The 25,664-nt window shown below is 44.0% G+C and overlaps 1 protein-coding gene across 2 annotated transcripts in view; it reads left to right on the plus strand.

Annotated features, from left to right (window-relative positions):
• Positions 1–25,664, plus strand: part of LOC120064472 (serine/threonine-protein phosphatase 4 regulatory subunit 1-like) — a 49,648-nt gene that overhangs the window by 6,288 nt on the left and 17,696 nt on the right. The window contains exons 9-13 of one of the 2 annotated variants that reach the window (XM_039015081.1): positions 386–544; positions 761–885; positions 1,062–1,549; positions 15,340–15,659; positions 21,364–21,423. In XM_039015081.1, coding sequence (XP_038871009.1) covers positions 386–544; positions 761–885; positions 1,062–1,549; positions 15,340–15,659; positions 21,364–21,423 — 1,152 coding nt within the window. Of the gene's footprint in view, positions 1–385; positions 545–760; positions 886–1,061; positions 1,550–15,339; positions 15,660–21,363; positions 21,454–25,664 lie in introns of both variants that reach the window. The other variant, XM_039015071.1, reaches the window with a different exon arrangement.

Raw genomic sequence — 25,664 nt, forward strand, 5'->3', positions numbered from 1 at the left:
TCCACCCCAAAACTATTTTGGTATTTGTTTCATTAGCCCATTGTTGACCCTAGTCCCAAAATGTTTTTCTTATGTTAACAATTGGCTAATGAAACAAATACCAAGAGTTTTCCTTTAACATATGTTCATTGGGACACATCGTAGCAAAACGTTAACAGCTAAAATATCTTTGAATTTCGCTCCGTTTAGGATTGTTTTCTTCCATTTCGTACCTAATGAACACAATCATGTAGTTAGGGAACTGGGGTATATTCATTAAGAGCCAAATGAAAGCCAACTGGATGAAACGGGGCGGGATCTACCTGAATTTGACAGATGAGAAACTTGTTTGCTACAGTCTCCACTAATGAATACATCCCTGGTAATCATTATCTTCTGTCACCAGATGTCCAAATTCTTTGACCTGTGCTCGGATAGCCTGTGGGGCATCCGGAAGGCGTGTGCAGAGTGCTTCATGATCGTCTCCAACTCCACCTCCCCAGGAGTGCGACGCACCAAACTGTCCCCCCTCTTCATCAGCCTCATCAGTGACCAGTCTCGCTGGGTAAGAGCCTACGCCAGACGCACACATATAAACACCATACTATTCTGGTGATGTTTGTATGAAACATATTTTCTGCGAGAATGGCCTTAATTACAATGATAAGTAAATCTCTTGATAATGAATTGATGGTGAACATCATAGAGATGCATATTAATTATGTGTGTGTTACTATGTTTTATTCAATGATGTGGTAAACATACTCTCTTGACCCTCCAGGTGCGCCAGGCTGCCTTTCAGTCTCTGGGACGCTTCATCTCCACCTTTGCCAACCCCTCCAGCACAGGCCTCTACTTCAAAGAGGACGGCACACTACTGGAGGTCCCCAGGTGTCCCTTTGACAGGTTAGGACCCACACACTGTCACCGTTTGACTCGGGGTCCAAAAACAATATTCAAAATGAACCATATTAGTCAAATGTAACAAAACTCATTGTGATTTTTTTTTTTAAATATATAAAACAATGTTTGTAATTGAAAAGGGAAATAAAGGGGTCTCTCTGGTTGGCTCTCTGTTGCAGAGATTCCTCCCTCAGTATCGAGTCCTCCATGCGCTGCTCCTTCAACGGCCCCACAGAGAGACCCTCGCACCCACCCATCAACCAAGATGGCCGCTCCACCCCAACTCTAGAATGCATGTCTGGCGGAGACCGCGGCAGCGACTCCACACACACTCCCCGAGACCGACACGAAGGCCAGGAACGCAACAACAACCATCCCACAAACAATGAGGAGACGGAACAAACGGACGAGAATTTTAACTCTTTCCACTACTGGAGGCCTCCGTTACCGGATATCAGCGAGGAGCTGGAGATGCTGAAGGACCAGGTTCCTCTGCAGAACCAGACGGGGGGAATAAAAGAGGGAGAGAAGGAGGAGATGGTGGTGCTAGATGACGGGGAGATGGAGGCAAAGGAGGAGATGGCTAGTCTGCAGCCAGTCACCAGCTCTCAGATCCAGAAGGTGTTGGACTGCCTCCAGCCCCACATGGATGACCCCGATGCACAAGGTGAGGGTTGAGGAAAGCATCTCAAAGGTTTTAATAAAGTTATTTTCCCATTATAATTGGTGCAATAATTTAGAACAAAGTGTTTTATGGTGACACAATGGGCTGGATATCATCCAACCATCACAGCATTATTTGACTCCGTGAACTTAGTGGAACTGACAGCAATTTAGCAACATAAAATCATATACACCCCCAGGAAGAATGACACCTTTAAATAATTTGAAGCAAGCACTTAAATATTGACATTTTCAGGTTTTCATACTATCATCAATTGTTTGGAAATGACGTAGAGTAAGGCATTTGTGAAAATTATATAGCAATAGAGTGGGAGAGCGGCCGTGCGTTTGGACAGTTGATAGACACTGCAGTAAATAAAAACCAGGACCGGACTCAGACACAGACCTATATGCAAATAAGCCATACGGGCCTGCCATCATCATTCGATTAGCAGTTCAGGGAACTCAGTGTGGAACGATGTATACGGCCCAGGAGGCCTGTAAACAGTAGCTATAAAAAGTGATTAAGTAGGCTGCGTAGTTTGACTAGAAGCTCAAGACGAAAACGCAGTGTTCTTTGAAGGGGTAAATTAAAATGTGCAACACATCCGCCTTTGCGTGATGCGCGGGGGATGGTCACTAGTGTAACCAGGAGGAGAGGCCTCATTTAACACAGTAAATTCATCAGGTTTGAGCCATGTTTCAGTGAGGCCAATCACATCAAGTTTATGATTAGTTAAGTGACTGACTGCCTTGGAAGTGAGGGATCGAACATTAAGTAGCCCTATTTTGAGATGTGCGATCACACTCTTTCAATAATGACAGGAATGGAGGTATTTTATTCCAGTGAGATTGCTAAGGCAAACACCGTCATGTTTATTTTTGCTCAACCTAGATCAAGCCACAGACGCGGTCTCAATGGTCAGCTGCGCTGACTACACTGACTGTGCTAGTGGCAGACTCCACTAAGCTGGCTGGCTAACAGCCTGCAGCCTCTCATTGTGGAGCTAGAGGAGTTAGAGACCTGTCTATGTTCATAGATAAGATGAGAGCACCCCTCCAGCTAGGATGGAGTCCGTCACTCCTCAGTATGCCAGGTCCTGTTTGTGGGTGAGTCCTAGAAAGGGGGCCAATTATCTACATATTCTATATTTTTGGGAGGGGCAGAAAACAGTTTAACCAGCTATTGAGTTGAGACTCTGATGTAAAGCTCATCACTCCCCCTAACTGGGAGGGGACCAGAGACAATTACTCGACATCTTTCTAGCTAATTTACACGCTAGAGCTATGTTGCGCTTGGTGACCTCTGACTGTTTCATCCTAACATCGTTGGTGCAGACTTGGAAAACAATATCTCTATACTCTCTACACTTGCCTGTTTTAGCCTTAGCCAGCACCATCTTGGGGTTAGCCTTTACGTTGGTAGCCCTGCACAATGTGTATGATCGCTGGATGATTATTTTTAAGTCTAATATTGCGGGTAATGGAGTCACCAATGACTAGGGTTTTCAATTTGTCAGAGCTAAAGGTGGGAGGCCTGAGAAGGCTCGGCCTCTGAATCGTTGCTAAGTGGGGAGAACCTGTTTGAAAGTTTATCGGCTAAATGAGCGACACCGGTTGAGCATGCCAAAAGCATTTCTTTCCAGAAGCCTTGAGATAATTGTCCGGCTACAGAGACTTTACAGGGGATTTATACTACTGTCTGTACTTACTGGTGGCACAGATACTGTTTCATCCTTTCCTACACTTAAATTGCCCTTGACTAACGATTGCATCTGAAGTTGTGCTTGCAACACGACTATCCTCACTGTAAGGTGATAGTTCTCATGTATGTTACGAGTACAGCGACTGCAATTAGATGTTAATGTTACTATTTAACTTTTTCGGCTGGTGGAGGTCCTGTAGAACCATGTCCAGATAAAGCGTCCGAGGTGAAAAAGTTGAATAAAAAAAATTGTGCTAAGGAAAAAAACTAAGACGTTGGTAAATCTATTTAAAATTAAAAACCGAAAAGTTTGGCAGATAGCCAAGTCACAACACAGCAGCACAGAGACAAATCCGGAAGTTGATAAGTGTTAGCCAGAGCGAGATGAGCTAAAATCAGTAGAGTGAACAGTAGATGAACCCTAAAACCTTTTTTAGCTTATAGTTGGCTGTCAAAATTGGACTGATAAAGTTGGGGGAAAGTAGCCTGCTCGCCCTTCTGCAGCTTGCCTGCTAATGCATACTTGTCCCAAGCCACATTTTGACAACTGAATGAGAACTTGCCAGCCTACCCTCCCATTTGATCGATGCCAAATACATTTGATTGACAATTAAGAGATATGTTACTGTGGATAACAGTCCAAGTTTAGCATAGCTAGCTAGCTAAGTGATTCACATTTCTTGCTAGTGTAACGAACCGGGTCATAGCCCGTAACAAAGAGAGACAATGTGGAGATCAAGGAATAAAACATTAACTAAAGTAAACTATATACAATTAAACAATGGTGTGTGTAGTGTAAGTGAGTGGTTGTGTGCATAGTTGGTGAGGGGTGTTGAGGTGCCAAAACAAGCCACAAACTGCCACAACCAAAAATAAGTGTCTGCATGGAGAGTTTCCTCAATGAATGGGGGAAAGGTGTACTTGTCCCCGGAACACACCTGCGCCCAGGTGTCCCATTTCGCTGACGACCCTCCCAGCTCCGCCCACCAACATTCTAATAAGGAAAGCAAGACAAACAAACAAAATACTGCCCTGGCTAACACTATCCCACTGCCCCAGCCAACCTCGTCCTCTCCAGACCTCAGCAACCTTTGCACACAGGAAGCAATCTTTAAGAGTAAAGAAGAACGAGGACAGCAGGCAACAGGACAATAAAAAATACAAAAATAAACAGTGGTCTGTCATGTGGACGACACACGTGCTCGGGGACCACGCATATGAGAATGCGTGTCCACTGATCAATAGGACCAGATGCGTTCAGGAACAGGGCGCACGAGAGAGCGAGTCAGCAAAGACATTATCAGACCCCCTGCACATCGAGATGGTGTTTGTTTTTACAGGCATTCCATCTCCTTTTCCTCTGGTTAGGACACATCATAGACCTCAAGGTAAGAGGGTTATGGTCGGTGTAGACCACAATAGGTACTACACCCGAGCTGAAGTACACCTCCGTGTTGTAGCGCCCATATAAGTGCTAGCACTTTTTCCACCACAAAGTAGTTCTGCTAATAATGGTTAAACTTCTTGGAAAACAAACTAACAGGCCTCGCAACACCAGACATATCTGCTTGCAGCAGGACTGCACCTGCCCCCACGTGACTCGCATCCACCTGCAAGGTGAATGACAAATCCATGCAAGGCGCAGCCAGCACCGGAGTTGAGATAAGCAACCTCTTTGCATCCTCAAAAGCCTGTTGACAGAGGGGAGACCAGATGTAAACCGCATTAGTCGCTCCCCTGACAGATTTGTTGAAACCTACGGTAGAGAAGTTCCTACAGAAACTACGGTAATAACCAATCATTCCCAAGAAACGCATCAGTTCCTTTTTAGTAGTTGGTGGCGGAAAAGCATCAATAGCTACCATTTTAGCCCAAACAGAATGCACTTCACCCTGCCCAACCACCTTACCAAGGTACGTAACGGTTGCCTGAGCAAACTCACATTTAGCCAGATCGATAGTGAGGCGACCCGCAGCCAGGCAGTCGAACAAGGCTTGAATACGGGACAGATGCTTCTCCCAGCTATCTGCATAAACCATTATATAGTCCAGAAACCAGCACAACCGACCAGACAACCCTATTTATAAGGTGTTGAAAAGAGGCATATGCATTACGCAGGCCAAAACTCATAACTGAATAGGAGTACAGACTGGAGGGGGTAGTAAAGGTAGAGATTTCACGTGCCTACTCATCAGTGGCACCTGCCAATAGCCCTTTAACTTCTTATGGCTGGGGGGCAGTATTGAGTAGCGTGGATGAATAAGGTGCCCAGAGTAAGCTGCCTGCTACTCAGGCCCAGAAGCTAAGATATGCATATTATTAGTAGATTTGGATAGAAAACACTGAAGTTTCTAAAATGGTTTGAATGATGTCTGTGAGTATAACAGAACTCATATGGCAGGCAAAAACCTGAGAAGAAATCCAACCAGGAAGTGGGAAATCTGAGGTTTGTAGGTTTTCAAGTCTTTGCCTATCCAAGATAGTGTAAATTTGGTCCGATTGCACTTCCTAAGGCTTCCACTAGATGTCAACAGTCTTTAGAACCTTGTTTCAGGCTTCTACTGTGAAGGGGGAGCGAATAAGAGCTGTTTGACTAAGGGGTCTGGCAGAATGCCATGAGCTAAGTCTCGCGCGCAGCCGTGAGAACGAGCTGCGTTCCCTTTAATTTCTAAAGACAAAGGAATTGTCCGGTTGGAACATTATTGAAGATTTATGATAAAAACATCCTAAAGATTGATTATATACATCGTTTGACATGTTTCTACGAACTGTAATGGAACTGTTTTGACTTTTTGTCTGGACCTAGTGCTCGCGCCTTGTGAATTTGGATTTGTGAACTAAACGTGCGAACAAAAAGGGGGTATTTGGACATAAATGATGGACTTTATCGAACAAAACTAAAAAAAAATGTGGAACTGGGATTCCTGGGAGTGCATTCCGATGAAGATCATCAAAGGTAAGTGAATATTTATAATGCTATTTCTGACTTCTGTTTACTCCAACATGGCGGGTATCTGTATGGCTTGTTTTGGTCTCTGAGCGCTGTACTCAGATTATTCCATGGTGTGCTTTCGCTGTAAAGCTTTTTTGAAATCTGACAGCGGTTGCATTAAGGAGAAGTATATCTTTAACAGGTCAAACTTGCTCAAACTTTGTTTCTCCGACCTGATCAATGCAGTCCTCCATCCGAGGAAGAGGAAATGAATCTGGCTTAGTGACACTGTTTACCTTACGATAATCCGTACAACATCTGTTTGTCCCATCCGGTTTACTGACCAAGATACAGGGAGACGCCCAGCTGGAGAAAGAAGGCTCTGCAATATCACTCTCCAGCATGTATCTGATCTCAGCATCAAGACAATGCAGTTTCTCTGAAGAAACTCTATAGAACCGCTGACGGATGGGGTCAGCATCCCCAACGTCAATATAGTGTTCTATTAAGTTAGGTGTATCAGAAAACTGAAACTCAGAATCAGAACGACCAACTCGTCTCGCCTATCAGCAGGTAGATGAGCGAGAAGGCTGTCCAAAGCATCCAGTGACTGACTTTTTCAGAGAAGAACCCAGCGATGTAACAGTACCAGGTTTACTGTCCTCTGTGGATTCCCACTCCTCAGACCCAGAGGAACGTGTGCAATAGGGTTTTAGCAGATTTACATGGCACAGTTGGTGCCCTTTCCTCTGTTCCAGAGTGGCAACTAGATGATTTTGCTCAGTGCACTGGCGCACAACCGTATGTATGGACCTTGAAAATTGTCTTGAAAAGGAGAACCAACAATTGTCAGCAGAGCAAGAACCTGGACTAAAGGGACGAGGCTCAGCTCGCCGATCAAATATTATTTTCATCCTCCCCTGTGAAGATGATAGCTTCTCTTTAGCCATCTCACCAGCAGCGTCACCGGAAATTACAAGCATAAGATAAGAGGAACTGAGGTGGCTTGGGAGACTTCCAGTCATCCTGGAGCACCGCCAGAAGCTCACGCACACGATGTCCAGTCATTTGGACTGAAACCTGTGCTCTCCTGTGAAACCTCCCTGGCGGCTAACGGTAACCATGGCAACCCCTCAATCCTTATCCATCTCTGTACAATAAACTTTCAACAAAGGCTTCCAGCGCTCCTTGAGTCTGCACGTGATAGGCACCAGACAAATTGTGTTTAATATGGAGCTGTTGGAGAACCTGACCAAACAGATTAGAGGTGAAATTAGAATATTGGTCACTTTGAATAAGTTTAGGGATTCCAAACAGTGAGTAACTGAGTCAAAGCTTTTAGCACAGACTTAAAGAGACCAGAGAGGATAGGCAGCCGGAAACCTAGTGGTCTGACGCATCAAAGTGAACCGGTAACTACTACCATTCTTAGAGTGAGACAGAGGGCCAACACAGTCAATAATCAGATACTCAAGAGTACGGGAATAGGAAACACCGGTACCGGCTTGATTATGTTTACCCATTTTATTAATCCTCACGTCCAGATGTCCAGCAGTATCGCCGTGGGAAGTTTAACACCAACTCACAAAACGTAACTTGTACAGCAACCGGACTAATAACCGCCAACAAAACTAATATGAGGCACCCACTTTCTCATCAGGACAACTGTTCCACAGGCACAATTTGGTCACACAACTCTTCTAATGTGGGGTCAGCCCATTGCTCCTTGATTAGATCGGAGCGGGGCACAGATAACAGGGTCACAGGGAAAGTAGTGACATTTCATTTACATTTACGTCATTTAGCAGACGCTCTTATCCAGAGCGACTTACAAATTGGTGCATTCACCTTATGATATCCAGTGGAACAACCACTTTACAATAGTGCATCTAAATCTTTTAAGGGGGGGGGGGGGGGGGGGGGGGGGGGTTAGAAGGATTACTTTATCCTATCCTAGGTATTCCTTAAAGAGGTGGGGTTTCAGGTGTCTCCGGAAGGTGGTGATTGACTCCCCTGACCTGGCGTCGTGAGGGTGGGGTGCCATTGGGGTGCCAGAGCAGCGAACAGTTTTGACTGGGCTGAGCGGGAACTGTACTTCCTCAGAGGTAGGGAGGCGAGCAGGCCAGAGGTGGATGAACGCAGTGCCCTTGTTTGGGTGTAGGGCCTGATCAGAGCCTGAAGGTACGGAGGTGCCGTTCCCCTCACAGCTCCGTAGGCAAGCACCATGGTCTTGTAGTGGATGCGAGCTTCAACTGGAAGCCAGTGGAGAGAGCGGAGGAGCGGGGTGACGTGAGAGAACTTGGGAAGGTTGAACACCAGACGGGCTGCGGCGTTCTGGATGAGTTGTAGGGGTTTAATGGCACAGGCAGGGAGCCCAGCCAACAGCGAGTTGCAGTAATCCAGACGGGAGATGACAAGTGCCTGGATTAAGACCTGCGCCGCTTCCTGTGTGAGGCAGGGTCGTACTCTGCGAATGTTGTAGAGCATGAACCTACAGGAACGGGCCACCGCCTTGATGTTAGTTGAGAACGACAGGGTGTTGTCCAGGATCACGCCAAGGTTCTTAGCGCTCTGGGAGGAGGACACAATGGAGTTGTCAACCGTGATGGCGAGATCATGGAACGGGCAGTCCTTCCCCGGGAGGAAGAGCAGCTCCGTCTTGCCGAGGTTCAGCTTGAGGTGGTGATCCGTCATCCACACTGATATGTCTGCCAGACATGCAGAGATGCGATTCGCCACCTGGTTATCAGAAGGGGGAAAGGAGAAGATGAATTGTGTGTCGTCTGCATAGCAATGATAGGAGAGACCATGTGAGGATATGACAGAGCCAAGTGACTTGGTGTATAGCGAGAATAGGAGAGGGCCTAGAACAGAGCCCTGGGGGACACCAGTGGTGAGAGCACGTGGTGCGGAGACAGATTCTCGCCACGCCACCTGGTAGGAGCGACCTGTCAGGTAGGACGCAATCCAAGCGTGGGCCGCGCCGGAGATGCCCAACTCGGAGAGGGTGGAGAGGAGGATCTGATGGTTCACAGTATCAAAGGCAGCCGATAGGTCTAGAAGGATGAAAGCAGAGGAGAGTGAGTTAGCTTTAGCAGTGCGGAGCGCCTCCGTGACACAGAGAAGAGCAGTCTCAGTTGAATGACTAGTCTTGAAACCTGACTGATTTGGATCAAGAAGGTCATTCTGAGAGAGATAGCAGGAGAGCTGGCCAAGGACGGCACGTTCAAGAGTTTTGGAGAGAAAAGAAAGAAGGGATACTGGTCTGTAGTTGTTGACATCGGAGGGATCGAGTGTAGGTTTTTTCAGAAGGGGTGCAACTCTCGCTCTCTTGAAGACGGAAGGGACGTAGCCAGCGGTCAAGGATGAGCGAGGTAAGGGAGAAGGTCTCCGGAAATGGTCTGGAGAAGAGAGGAGGGGATAGGGTCAAGCGGGCAGGTTGTTGGGCGGCCGGCCGTCACAAGACGCGAGATTTCATCTGGAGAGAGAGGGGAGAAAGAGGTCAAAGCACAGGGTAGGGCAGTGTGAGCAGAACCAGCGGTGTCGTTTGACTTAGCAAACGAGGATCGGATGTCATCGACCTTCTTTTCAAAATGGTTGACGAAGTCATCCGCAGAGAGGGAGGAGGAGGATTCAGGAGGGAGGAGAAGGTGGCAAAGAGCTTCCTAGGGTTAGAGGCAGATGCTTGGAATTTAGAGTGGTAGAAAGTGGCTTTAGCAGCAGAGACAGAAGAGGAAAATGTAGAGAGGAGGGAGTGAAAGGATGCCAGGTCCGCAGGGAGGCGAGTTCTCCTCCATTTCCGCTCGGCTGCCCGGAGCCCTGTTCTGTGAGCTCGCAATGAGTCGTCGAGCCACGGAGCAGGAGGGGAGGACCGAGCCGGCCTGGAGGATAGGGGACATAGAGAGTCAAAGGATGCAGAAAGGGAGGAGAGGAGGGTTGAGGAGGCAGAATCAGGAGATAGGTTGGAGAAGGTTTGAGCAGAGGGAAGAGATGATAGGATGGAAGAGGAGAGAGTAGCGGGGGAGAGAGAGCGAAGGTTGGGACGGCGCGATACCATCCGAGTAGGGGCAGAGTGGGAAGTGTTGGATGAGAGCGAGAGGGAAAAGGATACAAGGTAGTGGTCGGAGACTTGGAGGGGAGTTGCAATGAGATTAGTGGAAGAACAGCATCTAGTAAAGATGAGGTCAAGCGTATTGCCTGCCTTGTGAGTAGGGGGGGAAGGTGAGAGGGTGAGGTCAAAAGAGGAGAGGAGTGGAAAGAAGGAGGCAGAGAGGAATGAGTCAAAGGTAGACGTGGGGAGGTTAAAGTCACCCAGAACTGTGAGAGGTGAGCCATCCTCAGGAAAGGAACTTATCAAGGCGTCAAGCTCATTGATGAACTCTCCAAGGGAACCTGGAGGGCGATAAATGATAAGGATGTTAAGCTTGAAAGGGCTGGTAACTGTGACAGCATGGAATTCAAAGGAGGCGATAGACAGATGGGTCAGGGGAGAAAGAGAGAATGTCCACTTGGGAGAGATGAGGATCCCAGTGCCACCACCCCGCTGACCAGAAGCTCTCGGGGTGTGCGAGAACACGTGGGCAGACGAGGAGAGAGCAGTAGGAGTAGCAGTGTTATCTGTGGTAATCCATGTTTCCGTCAGTGCCAAGAAGTCGAGGGACTGGATGGAAGCATAGGCTGAGATGAACTCTGCCTTGTTGGCCGCAGATCGGCAGTTCCAGAGGCTGCCGGAGACCTGGGACTCCACGTGGGTCGTGCGCGCTGGGACCACCAGGTTAGAGTGGCAGCGGCCACGCGGTGTGAAGCGTTTGTATGGTCTGTGCAGAGAGGAGAGAACAGGGATAGACAGACACATAGTTGACAGGCTACAGAAGAGGCTACGCTAATGCAAAGGAGATTGGAATGACAAGTGGACTACACGTCTCGAATGTTCAGAACATTAAGCTTACGTTGCAAAAATCTTATTGACTAAAATGATTAAAATGATACAGTACTGCTGGCTGGTGAAGTAGGCTAGCTAGCAGTGGCTGCGTTGTTGACTTTGTTTGAAAGTGTTGCTGGCTAGGTAGCCTCGATGACTGGCTAGATAATTACTCTAAACTACACAATTATCTTAGATACAAAGACAGCAAAGACAACTATGTAGCTAGCTAACACTACACTAATCAAATCGTTCCGTTGTAATGTTTCGGTAGAAGTTGGCTAGCTGGCTAGCTAGCAGTGTTGACAACGTTAGGACGACGAAAATAGCTGGCTAGCTGACTTTGTTTGAAAGTGGAGCTGGCTAGGTAACCTCGATAACTGGCTAGATAATTACTCTAAACTACACAATTATCTTTGATACAAAGACGGCTATGTAGCTAGCTAAGAAAAAAGTGCTAAGATCAAACAAATCAAACCGTTGTACTGTAATGAAATGTAATACAGTACACAGTCATTTCTTTAACATTATCATTAGCCGTCTCCGTCACCAGGTCGCCGCAGCTCATGGAACGCGTCACCGCGCACGCAGAGAACACCTCTGGGAAAACTCTGCGTGCTCTTCTGGAATCCCTACAAACGACGGCTTAGCGGAAACCACTAGAGATGGAGACACGTCAGGCCATACACGCTCACCAGCCAAGATATTCCCAAGAATAACGTCGATACCCTCAACAGGCAACGAAGGACGCACCCCTACAACAGCCTCGCCATTCACCAGTTCAGAATCCAACAGCAGTTTATGCAATGGAACTGACAGTTCAACCCAATTCCCCTAATTAAAACACTATTCCCCGAATCAGTCTCAGCAGCGATGTCCCTCAGGATCTACACTGGCTCGTTACTTCCTAACAGAGAAACAAAACCCTCCGTAATGAAAGGTAAATAATCTGGGTCAATTGGTACTTTCACATGCACCTGGGCATGCGAGTGACAGGAGTGAACTGATGTGTGACAGGCGCTGCTAACGCCCTAGGCTTAGGTTTAACGTTAGCGCGAGTACTGAATTTACCTTTAGCCCTGAGAACAGGCTATTAGTTTTTTCCAATGACTTGAACCTAGACAGTAGTGACACTTGACTGAAGTCAGCTTTACAACAGGAGCCAGGCTCAACCCTAGAGGAATGAATCTCTGCCTGTAAACCACTCACTCCAAATACAGGGCTCTGCAAAGTCACTTGTGAGTCAAAACATACTCATCCGCAGAAAACCGCAGCTTCAGAGACGGTCTTCACTTTCCGTTCATTAATGTATGTGGCTATACGATCAGGGATTGTCCTTAAATTGCTCTAGCATAATCAGATCACACAGCCCCTGGAAAGTCATAACCGCAGAGGTAGAACACCAGCGATTAAACTGAAAACTCTCGCGCAAACTCAACATGAGTCTAACATATTTTTTGTGTGTTTTATATCGTTGACGGTAAGCCTCAGGAACAAATTCATAAATCTGTAACAGCCATTTTAACCTTATCATAGCTGATACTGTCGGCTACACCAAGAGCTGAATTTGATTCCTGCCCTTTACCTGTCAACACACTGTAACATTTAAAGTATGATCAGAATCAGGCCAACTCCTAGCGTCAGCAACACGCTCAACCAACGAAAATAACATCTCAGGTTCCTTTATAAAATTTTGGCAACAAACGTAACTTTACAACATTATGAAAATTGTCCGGGGCACTACCGAGAGAGGAGCGACCCCCTAGGTAAATCTTGGTCACCTTCCCAGAGCAAACTCTCCAGAGGGCTTTCTTTCCCTAACCAATTCTAACTGCTCGTTGCAGCTTGATTTTAGTACACTCCAAATCCTGTTTAAATTCCAATTCCTTTTCATACTTAACACGATCATGCTCACTATCATGCTCCAGCTTAACACATTGATACTCTAGCTGTAACAGAAGCAGTTCTTTCTGCTGTTCAAAAGACTACTAGGGCTAACAGTCGGAGGGGACATTCTAACAAAACGGTGAGGTGGCGTGTCCTCGGCAGAGGCTGCCCCACTCCATCAAATTGGCCTTCAATATCAACCTAACATAATTTTTTTAGACGTTTATCACTAATTTCAACCTGGTAGTGTTCAGCGATCTTCAACAGCTGTTTTAGTACATTATTTTAACAGTTCCTCTGTTGGAACGCAAATTAACTCGTCTACATTAGACACCATACCATAGTCACAAGTAACTACTAAAAATAATCTCGCTCTTCCCCTCCGCTGAGCACACCAGACCAGACCACAACAAGAGAAACGCCAATCACGCTGGGCACCACAGGAGAGAGATGATACATAAGGAGCTTCCCCAAATCCTACAATAACTCAACCCTAGTCTTCGTGCGGATTCGTGGTGGGTAATTACGCGCTGTACCCCGCTGGCATGGGGGGGAAAAACAGCACGCTGGCGGATTCCCCCCAAGCCACAGATGTGCCCCCGAGACAACTGCTCAGTCCACGGACACCACACAAAAATAAAATAACCATGCCCAACGTATTCTAAAGTGAAACCTGTCACTAAGCCTAACAGCGGAAAAGTAAGGCTCTAGATCCGGGTAGTAAATGGCACTACGCTACCCAAATCTCCCACTGAGGTACACAGCAGATTGTACTCACCTCCTTGGACCGATGTCCCAACAGCAGGTAGAGCAAGAGTTTCCAGCCTGGGCAGGGGCCTGGAAACTAACCAATGTTACACTCTCCAACGCAGCACACAACCAGCCATCCACCGCAGTGGAAAGTTTAACATTGGCAACCAACACTGTGCCTACCAAAACAGCGCAACTCAAAACAAATTAACAAAAGATGCAAACAAAGCACCTAACTCCAGTTTTTCTCCCCCCAAAAATACACTTACCAGTTAGCTTAACAACATTAGTATTAGGCCTACTGGCATACTTTTTCATGTAACGCACCATTTGATGATGTCACCGGACTACCAAAGTCACTGATATGTCTCCAAGGCTCTATACCGAACACTTAAGACTATGCAGTGAATACCAACCAATGCGCATCCCAAATAGCATTAACCCATCATAATGCAACAAAATACTATCCACCAAAATGTCTAGGAACCAACCTTATAATCCCGGACGAGCCCCCACTTGTCACGAACCGGCTCGTAGCCCATAACACAGAGGGAGACAACAAGGAGATCAAGGAATAACAAAAATATGTATTAACTGAAGTAAACTACATACAATTAACAATGTGTGTAATCAGTAGTGTAAGTGAGTGGTTACATGCATAGTTGGTGATAAGGAGGGGTGTTGTGAGGTGCCAAAACAAACAAGCCACAAACTGCCACAACCAAAAATAACAGTGTGTCTGCGTGGAGAGTGTCTCAATGAATGGGGATAGATGTATTTATCCACGCGGCACACCTGAGCCCAGGTGTGTCCCATTTCGCTGACGATCCTCTCAGCTCTGCCCACCGACATCCTATTAAGGAAAACAAGAGCAAAGAGAGAATTTGGCTAACAGAGTGGGAGGGTTGTCACACCAGCTAACCAAATAACACTTGCATCTCTAGCTTTAGCCACAGATAAACGATATGGGGGATAAATGTAAATAAAGTCAACCACTCACCCACTCGCTAGCTTAGCTAGCTAACGTTAGGCTCTGTGTTTCTAGCTTGCTAAATAAATAGATACATAAATTGATTAAACTAGCCTATTTGCCATATGATTAACTTGTGGTCATTCCCCTTGCTAGTTTGATTGTATTGACATTTCCAGCCTTAGTTACATTTGTCCGTTTTTGTGCAAAACATTGAGTCATTGAAACTAAAACAGTGTATCCCGAAGGGCTGGAGGCAGCAAAAAATGTACTAGGCCAGCTGTGATTTATAACCTGATAGCAATATTTGTTGGACAACCAAGAAAAGTATTGGCAAATTAACTATATTAATCATGCGTTGAACTGCATCCATCTATTCTGCCAACAATGCATTATTTTACCTCATTTGAAATTGTCAAATATATATAACCTATTTTATTACCTGTTATGAAGGTGGTTTTGTAGCATAAACTGGGAATTTTATAGTTTTGCCTAATATTATGATTGTCTGTTTGTCTCATATCTGCAAAGTAGTTAAAACGCTGTCAGTTCCACTTTTAATAGTCTGTACATTTGACCTGTGTATTAAACCATGAATTTGTGTCTGTCTTTCCGTATGTGTCTCCCAGCCCAAGTGCAGGTGCTCTCGGCTGCCCTGAAGGCTGCCCAGCAGGAGAGACTTTCTGAGGATACAGAGGGTCAGTCAGAGAGCCAGCCTCCAGAGGATGGGAATGGGGAACCAGATGAGGAGTTCTCCCAGAACGGAGGGACCGTAGAGGAGGAACAGACACCTAACGAGCCTCTCCAGCAGACCACAGATTCGGCACCCATAGAGGAACTGAGAGAGACCAAGGCTGAGACTGAAGTGGAGGCAGAGCCTCAGGTATCTCCCGAATCATCCCCCGACTCGCCTGTCCTAGTACGGGACGACTCGGACCACAGCAGTGTGGTGAGTAGGAATGTGCTTACAAGCATGATTCAATACACATCTAGATACATGGGCTTCGATACAATACTTTTAGCTTGAAGGGATTTGATTAGTGGAATGAATCGATGCAATGCACTAACAAATGTTGAATGAACACATTCATTTTCCATTCTAAATTATTATCTGATACTGATGGAACTGAGCGTGCGTGCGCGTCTGTGCGTCTACCACTATCAGATTAGGGGGGGGGGCAATTTGTTTTTGTCCCCCTACTTTTTATCTGAATTTTTCTAGGGCTGGGCAGTATACTTTATTTTACTATATACCGGTATTGATGTAGGAACCAGTTTGGCTTTTTAATTACTTTCTATAGTTTTATTCACCCACCCCTACTCGTTAGATGAGCACACGTTAAGTTAATTTACAGTGGGGCAAAAAAGTATTTAGTCAGCCACCAATTGTGCAAGTTCTCCCACTTAAAAAGATGAGAGAGGCCTGTAATTTTCATCATAGGTACACTTCAACTATGACAGACAAAATGAGAAAAAAAATCCAGAAAATCACATTGTAGGATTTTTAATGAATTTATTTGCAAATTATGGTGGAAAATAAGTATTTGGTCACCTACAAACAAGCAAGATTTCTCGCTCTCACAGACCTGTAACTTCTTCTTTAAGAGGCTCCTCTGTCCTCCACTCGTTACCTGTATTAATGGCACCTGTTTGAACTTGTTATCAGTATAAAAGACACCTGTCCACAACCTCAAACAGTCACACTCCAATTCAATTGATTGGACATTATTTGGAAAGGCGCACACCTGTCCAAATAAGGTCTCACAGTTGACAGTGCATGTCAGAGCAAAAACCAAGCCATGAGGTCGAAGGAATTGTCCGTAAAGCTCCGAGACAGGATTGTGTCTCGCACAGATCTGGAGAAGGCTGCCAAAAAATGTCTGCATCATTGAAGGTCCCCGAGAACACAGTGGCCTCCATCATTCTAAATGGAAGAAGTTTGAAACCACCAAGACTCTTCCTTCACCTTCTTTCATTTAAAAATGATGTACAGTGGCTTCAGAAACTATTGTCACCCCTTGACATATTTTGTTCTTACAAGGTGGGATTAAAATGTATTGTAATTTTTTTGTCAATTATCTACACAAAATACTCTCAACGTGGAATAAAGATTCTAACATTTGTAAAAAAAATATATATATATATAAAAGTTTGGGGTAACTTAGAAATGTCCTTGTTTTTTAAAGAAGAGCAATTAAAGCATTAAAATAACATCAAATTGATCAGAACTACAGTGTAGACATTGTTAATGTTGTAAATGACTATTGTCTCAACGTCAACAATGAAGAGGTGACTCCGGGATGCTGGCCTTCTAGGCAGAGTTCCTCTGTTCAGTGTCTGTGTTCTTTTGCCCATCTTAATCTTTTATTTTTATTGGTCAGTCTGAGAAATGGCTTTTTCTTTGCAACTCTGCGTAGAAGGCCAAAATCCTGGAGTCACATCTTTACTGTTGACGTTGAGACTGTTTTTTTGTGGGTACTATTTAATGAATCTGCCAGTTGAGGACTTGTGAGGTGTCTGTTTATCAAACTAGACACTAATGTACTTGTCCTCTTGCTCAGTTGTGCACCGGGGCCTCCAACTCCTTTCAAATCTGGTTAGAGACAGTTTGCGCTGTTCTGTGAAGGGAGTAATACACAGTGTTGTACGAGTTTCTTGGCAATTTCTCGCATGGAATAGCCTTAATTTCTCAGAACAAGAATAGACTGACGAGTTTCAGAAGAAAGACTTTGTTTCTGGCCATTTTGAGTCTGTAATCGAACCCACAAATGCTGATGCTCCAGATACTCAACTAGTCTAAAGAATCCAGTTTTATTGCTTCTTTAATCACACAACAGTTTTCAGCCGTGCTAACATAATTGCAAAAGGTTTTTCGAATGATCAATTAGCCTTTTAAAATGATAAACTTGGATTAGCTAACACAACATGCCATTGGAACACAGGAGTTATGGTTGCAAATAATTTGCCTCTGTACGCCTATGTCGATATTGCATAAAACATCTGTCGTTTCCAGCTACAATAGTCATTTACAACATTAACCATGTCTACACTGTATTTCTGATCAATTTGATGTTATTTTAATGGACAAAAGTTGCTTTTCTTTCAAAAACAAGGACATTTCTTAGTGACCCCAAACTTTTGAACGGTAGTGTATATGAAAAAGGAAATATATCTTGATTACATACAGTGCATTCGGAAAGTATTCAGACCCCTTTACTTTTTCCGCATTTTGTTACATTACAGCCTTATTCTAAAATGGATTAAATAAATGTTTTCCCTCAATCTACACACAATACCCCATAATGACCAAGCAAAAACAGATTTTAGAAATGTTTGTAAATGTATTAAAAATCAAAAACGGAAATTACATTTACATAAGAATTCAGACCCTTGTTGCTTTGTTGAAGCACTTTTGGCAGCGATTACAGCCTCAAGTCTTCTTGGGTACGACGCTACATGCTTGGCACACCTGTATTTTGGGAGTTTCTCCCAGTCTTTTCTGCAGATCCTCTCAAGCTCAGTCAGGTTGGCTGGGGACGCTTCGCTGCACAGCTATTCTCAGGTCTCTCCAGAGATGATCGATCAGGTTCAAGTTCGGTCACTGAAGAACATTCAGAGACTTGTCCTCGAAGCCACTCATGCGTTGTCTTGGCTGTGTGCTTAGGGTCGATGTCCTGTTGGGAGGTGAGACTTTACCCTCAGTCTGAGGTCCTGAGCGCTCTGGAGCAGGTTTTCATCAAGGATCTGTCTGTACTTTTCTCTTTTCATCTTTCCATTGATCCTGACCAGTCTCCCAGTCCCTGCCACTGAAAAAACATCCCCACAGCATAATGCTGCCACCACCATACTTCACCGTAGGGATGGTGCCAGATTTCCTCCAGACGTGACACTTGGCATTCAGGCCAAAGAGTTCAATCTTGGTTTCATCAGACCAGAGAATTTTGTTTCTCATGGTCTGAGAGTCCTTAAGGTGCCTTTTGGATAACTCCAAGCAGGCTGTCATGTGCCTTTAACCATAAAGGCCTGATTGGTGGAGTGTTGCAGAGATGGTTGTCCTTCTGTAAGGTTCTCCCATCTCAACAGAGGAACTCTGGAGCTCTGTCAGAGTGACCATTGGGTTCTTGGTCACCTCCCTGACCAAGGCCCGTCGCCCCCTATTGCGCAGTTTGGCTGGGCGGCCAGCTCTAGGGAGAATCTTGATGGTTCCAAACTTCTTCCATTTTAAGAATGATTGAGGCTATTGTATTCTTGGGGACCTTCAATCCTGCAGATATTTTTAGTACCCTTCCCTAGAGCTGTGCCTTGACACAAACCTGTCTCGGAGCTCTACGGACAATTCCTTCAACCTTACATAGACAGGTGTGTGCCTTTCCAAATCATGTGCAATCAATTTAATTTACCACAGGTAATTTACCACAAGTATTGGCACCGGAAGAAATGGCAGCGGTTTTACGGGGGCCTAACCAATTGTGCTGCTATGTTTTTTTGGGGGGGGGGGGTTTGCGTTATTTGTAACTTGTTTTGTACATAATGTTTCTGCCACCGTATCTTACGGCAAAAAAGAGTTTCTGGATATCAGGACAGCGATCACTCACCTCGGATTAGACAAAGATTTTTTTTCTTCAACATGCAGGATGCACAGACAACTGCGAACACCCGACAAGGCCAATATCCCCATTATTGGCATGAGAAAGAGACGCAGGTACAGAGGACACAGAGTGGGGTGCCTCGTAAGGATCCGCAGAAGGCGAGTGGGAAATCTGACGTTACCGTCAATATTACTCGCCAACGTACAATCATTGAACAATAAATTAGACGCGGTACGATTACGAATATCCTCCGAACGGGACATCAAAAACGGTAAAATCTTATGTGTCACGGAATTGTGGCTGAATGATGAAATGGATATTCAGCTAGCAGGATATACGCTGCACTGGCTAGATAGAACAGCACACTCCGGTAAGACGAGGGGGGGCGGTATGTGCATATTTGTAAACAACAGCTGGTGCACATTCATTGTAAGGTTGTATTCCTGCTAGCTACACCTGTTGTATTCGGCGCACGTGACAAATACACTTTGATTTGAAGTATTCAACCCCGTGTCAATTCGTTAGAATCACTTTTGGCAGCGATTACAGCTGTAAGTCTTTCTGGGTAAGTCTCAACGAACTTTCCACACCTGGATTGTACGATATTTTCACTTTGTTTTTATAATTCCTCAAGCTCTGTCAAGTTGGTTGTTGATCAAGTCTTGTCATAGATTTTCAAGCTGATATAAGTCAAAACACTCAGGAACATTCAATGTCGTCTTGGTAAGCAACTTCAGTGTATTTTCGGCCTTGCGTTTAGGTTATTGTCCTGCTGAAAGGTGAATTTTTCTCCCAGTGTCTGTTGGAAAGCAGACTGAACCAGGTTTTCCTCTGGGATTTTGCCTGTGCTTGGCTCTAATCATTAATATTTTTTTATCCCCCCCAAATTACCTAGTCCTTTTATTTAACCTTTTATTTAACTTGGCAAGTCAGTTAAGAACAAATTCTTATTTACAATGACGGCCTACCCCAGCCAAACCCAGATGGCGCTGGGCCAATTGTGCGCTGCCCTATGTGCGCCGCCCTTGTCAATCAATGACAAGCATACCTATAACATGATGCAGCCATCACCATGCTTGAAAATATGAAGAGTGGTATCCTGTTATGTGTTTTATTGGATTTGCCCTAAACAGAACACTTTGTATTCAGGACATAAAGTTAATTTCTTTGCCACATTTTTTTCAGTTTTACTTTAGTGCCTTATTGCAAACAGGATGCATGTTTAGGAATATTTGTATTCTTTACAGGCTTCCTCCTTTTCACTCTTTCATTTTAGGTTAGTATTTTGGAGTAACACATGTTGATCATCTATCGCAGCCATTTATCTCTAACTGTTGTCATGTCACCATTGGCCTCATGGTGAAATCCCTGAGCAGTTTACTTCCTCTCCAGCAATGGAGTTAGGAAGCATCTTTGTAGTGACTGGGTTTATTAATACACCATCCAAAGTGTAACTAATAACTTCACCATGTTCAAAGAGATTTTTAATGTCTACTCTTTTTTTTGACCCATCTACCATTAGGTGCACTTCTTTGCGAGGCATTGTAAAACATCCCATGTCATTGTAGTTGAATCAGTGTTTGAAATTCACTGCTCGATTGGGGTATAGAGAGAAGGCAGTCATTCAGAATGAATGTTAAACCCTATTGCACACAGTGACTCCATGCAACTTATTTATGTGACTTGTTAAGCACATTTTTACTCCTTAACTTATTTAGGCTTGCCATAACAAAGGGATTTAATACTTATTGACACAAGACATTTCACTTTTTAATTAATTTGAAAAATGTCTTCCACTTTGACATTATGGGGTATTATGTTTAGGCCAGTGACCCAATTTTCTTTTTAAATTCAGGCTGTAACACAACAGATTGGAATAAGTCGAGGTGTGCAACTACTTTCTGAAGGCACTGTATCTCCGTATATGGGTGTATCTCTGCTAATTGTCTTATATGTCTGTGTGTGCTAGCTGACTTTGTGGTTTGTGTCCTAGATGACTGGTATGTTTATATGTGTGCTAGCTGACTGATATGTCTAACTGTGTCTCCTCCCTGTTTTGGATAGGAGTCGGAGCTGATCGAGAGTGTGGAGGAAGAGGGGAAGGAGGACTCAGCTCCCAACCAGGTGTGTGAGGAGGAGAAGTACATGGTCCAGGTCAGTTAGTCAGTTCTGCCAAACACTGACTTTCTAAGCCTTTCTACTTTACATACTGTACATACATCGATGGGACATTTATTAACATTTAGGATTCATTCAAGTCTGGGGTACAACTACCTTTACGCTGCCATACGTTTTGTCTGAGAATAGTTAAAGCGACCCAATGTCCAATGATCTAGGGCCGGTTTTCTGATACCAGATTTAGCTTGGACTAAAATGCATGCTCAATGGAGAAGCTTATGCCCAGTGCGGATCTAACAGCTGACATAAGGAGAGATGATGCGAGACCAGTGTTGTAAAATGTTTAGTTGTGGAACAACTGACTAGAGAAGTGTGGTTGAGCCTGGTTCCACTGTCACGTGGAAGCACAATGTATATATTTATGCAGGTTCTTTAAAAGTTGCTAGCTACTTTTAGCAAGGTGTTTAACAAACAGGTTTCATGAAATACATGCAACCACTGTCTGGCTCACTAGAAAACACATCACCAGCCTCCTGCTCACAACCCGTGTCTAGAGGAGCTGAAGAGAGGATCATCAAGCTAGGATAGCAAAAAAAAAAAAACATTACTCTTCAATATTGTGATGGGAAATGCATAGCGCAAATAATTAGGTTTTGCCGGATATTATTCATCCCGACCAAACAGGTTTTTTACATGGACAATACATTGAAGACAATTACTTGAAACAAAAGAAAACAATGTGACATTGAAGAAACCAGGCCTGGTCTTCATAGCATATTTTGAAAAGGCCTTTGATAAAGTATGACTAGAATTTATATATAAATGGCTGGACTATTTAAATGTTGGTGTAAGTTATGTGTAGGAACCTCAGATGTTAATAATGGTTACTTCTCAGAAGGTATTCAACGGTTGTCCACTGTCTCCGTATATGTTTGTTGTGGCCATCGAAATGTTGGCTATTAAAATCAGATGCAGCAATAATAATAATAATATCAAGTGGTTAAAAATAAGTGTCAATGACTCTAGTTTTTCTTAAATCTGCATTCTGGATCCTTGCGCAATCTCATTTGGCAACCAAGATCATTTCTCGAGCCTTTCTGGACTAAAACCTAATTATGTTAAGTGTACCATATTATGTATTGGATCGTTAAAATACACAACTTTTACATTGCCGCGTAGTATACCAATAAAATGGTCAGATCAAATATTATAATTAATCTCAAATATACTGATTTATGAAGAAACCATATGGAAACATTTCAATTTTTTGTTGTTGATTATCTTGACTGTTATTGTGAATAGCTAGCAAACATACAGTGGGGAGAACAAGTATTTGATACACTGCTGATTTTGCAGGTTTTCCTACTTACAAAGCATGTAGAGGTCTGTAATTTTTATCATAGGTACACTTCAACTGTGAGAGACGGAATCTAAAACAAAAATCCAGAAAATCACATTGTATGATTTTTAAGTAATTCATTTTCATTTTATTGCATGATATAAGTATTTGATACATCAGAAAAGCAGAACTTAATATTTGGTACAGAAACCTTTGTTTGCAATTACAGAGATCATACGTTTCCTGTAGTTCTTGACCAGGTTTGCACACACTGCAGCAGGGATTTTGGCCCACTCCTCCATACAGACCTTCTCCAGATCCAGACCTTCTCCAGAGGTTTCGGGGCTGTCGCTGGGCAATACGGACTTTCAGCTCCCTCCAAATATTTTCTATTGGGTTTAGGTCTGGAGACTGGCTAGGCCACTCCAGGACCTTGAGATGCTTCTTACGGAGCCACTCCTTAGTTGCCCTGGCTGTGTGTTTCGGGTTGTTGTCATGCTGGAAGACCCAGCCACGACCCATCTTCAATGCTCTTACTGAGGGAAGGAGGTTGTTGGCCAAGATCTCGCGATACATGGCCCCATCCATCCTCCCCTCAATACGGTGCAATCGTCCTGTCCCCTTTGCAGAAAAGCATCCCCAAAGAATGATGTTTCCACCTCCATGCTTCAGGGTTGGGATGGTGTTCTTGGGGTTGTACTCATCCTTCTTCTTCCTCCAAACACGGCGAGTGGAGTTTAGACCAAAAAGCTCTATTTTTGTCTCATCAGACCACATGACCTTCTCCCATTCCTCCTCTGGATCATCCAGATGGTCATTGGCAAACTTCAGACGGGCCTGGACATGCGCTGGCTTGAGCAGGGGGACCTTACGTGCGCTGCAGGATTTTAATCCATGACGGCGTAGTGTGTTACTAATGGTTTTCTTTGAGACTGTGGTCCCAAATATTATGGTGTTTCTATTCCAAGAAAAACGAAACCCTCAGAAAATATGGCGCTGTGCAACGTGACCGGTCAGGAGTAGGCTACTAAGAGCAAAATAATCCTAACATTTCCACACCCTAATTGTAGGCTAACCAATACCCAAACGGAGATTCAGTGAAAATAAAATGCTCATCGATTTATCAGTCCCTTGTCTCAGAGCAGCACGAAACGGTGCTTAAATAGTTGACCACACGCGGGTAGGCTATTGCTTCAAATCCTATTATAACAATTGTACGACTTTGGGTGTTCCAGTAAGCAACAATTTGTTGCCTACTTTATTCTGAAAAATGAATCCGTAACTCTGCCAAGCCTACAAGCAAAGATGAACTGGTGAAGGCCATCAAGACGTATTGGCTTGAGAAACTGATGATACAACAAATACATTGATCATCTCAGCAAGGTTTTACCCGTGGTCGTGGAGCTGGGGAGAGCTGGGGAGTCTCTCTCTCACAGGCACTCACACACGCACTTGCTGTCTTGACCTCTGAATGCTCGGCTATGAAAAGCCAACTGACATTTACTCCTAAGATGCTGACCGGTTGCTCCCTCTATAACCACTGTTTTATATTATTTATTGAATTCGATAAAAAAAACTGTTTAAAATGTATATGTTTATTAAGTAGTCGTGCTTGTCTCAGAGCAGCGCGAGACGGTGCTGAAATAGTTGACCACACGCGGGTAGGCTATTGCTTCAAATCCTATTGTAACAATTGGATGACTTTGGGAGTTTCAGTACGCAACAATTTGTTGCCTTCATTAGCCTACTTTATTCTTAAAAGAACTCCAGCACAGAGAGCCTTAAATAATTAAACAATACATAGATTGAATTCACAAATGCATTCGACTGTATTTAATATTGGCCATCAACCAAAAACACACCGTGGTAGAAATATGTTATTGAGTTTGAGAGAAAAAAATTTAGATTTTGATCCAAACCCATGAATGAGTGAGGCACTCAGCTTTATGTACAGTAGGTGCTGAGGCTATATGACTGCGCCATCAACTTGATTATTTAGCAGGCATCACTTGCTGCTTATATTCAGTCAACACATATCTTAAGAATATAATTTGAATATAATTGAACATTTTCATTTCTCTTAGAATAAAAACCTTTAGTGTAACAACCGTTTTAGTAAGTAATTTGCTACAGTCCAGTTACAGCTTCTTCTGACCAAGTAGAAACAAAAAAATAAGTGTATTGTTTTCGGGTTTGCGTGCAGGACAGTGGAATAGCAATTCTTACACTATTGTTCTAAATTCAATCACCTTCTTCATCCTCCAGTTAATTTAAATTCAATTTTGAAGTCGTGCACAATTATCAGTTTCATATCCCCCATTCATTGACAGCATTCATTCAGTTAGAGATACATTAGTGCCTTGGGACCCAAAAGCATAATCGGTGCTCTAAATCTCCCTTGCGCTTGTCTGGAGCAATGAAGCAGTGACGCAGGGTAACGTACTAAACCACAAATTACCTTTAACTCCCGAGGCATAATCTCAAAACTTTTTGAGGAACCACTGTATGTGGGGAACTCGTTCAAGACTGTTGGAAAAGCATTCCAGGTGAAGCTGGTTGAGAGAATGCCAAGTGTGCAAAGTTGTCATCAAGGCAAAGGGTGGCTACTTCGAAGATTCTAAAATATATTTTGATTTGTTTAAAAATGTTGGTTACTATATGATTCCATATGTGTTATTTCATTGTCTTGATGTCTTCATTATTATTCTACAATGTAGAAAATAGTACAAATAAAAACCCTTGAATGAGTAGGTGTGTCCAAACTTTTGACTGGCACTGTATATATGGGGCATACAACCATCTCAGCTCTGCCAATTTTGCTGCAAAGAGAACGAATCATTAGAACATTTATTCTGGTATTGCCCCCATGTAGATTAGTTGGTCACATGTGCGAGAATGGCTGAAAAAT

Source organism: Salvelinus namaycush, chromosome 2 (genome assembly GCF_016432855.1).
Source record: "Salvelinus namaycush isolate Seneca chromosome 2, SaNama_1.0, whole genome shotgun sequence".
In the NCBI taxonomy this organism is placed as follows: Eukaryota; Metazoa; Chordata; class Actinopteri; order Salmoniformes; family Salmonidae; genus Salvelinus; species Salvelinus namaycush.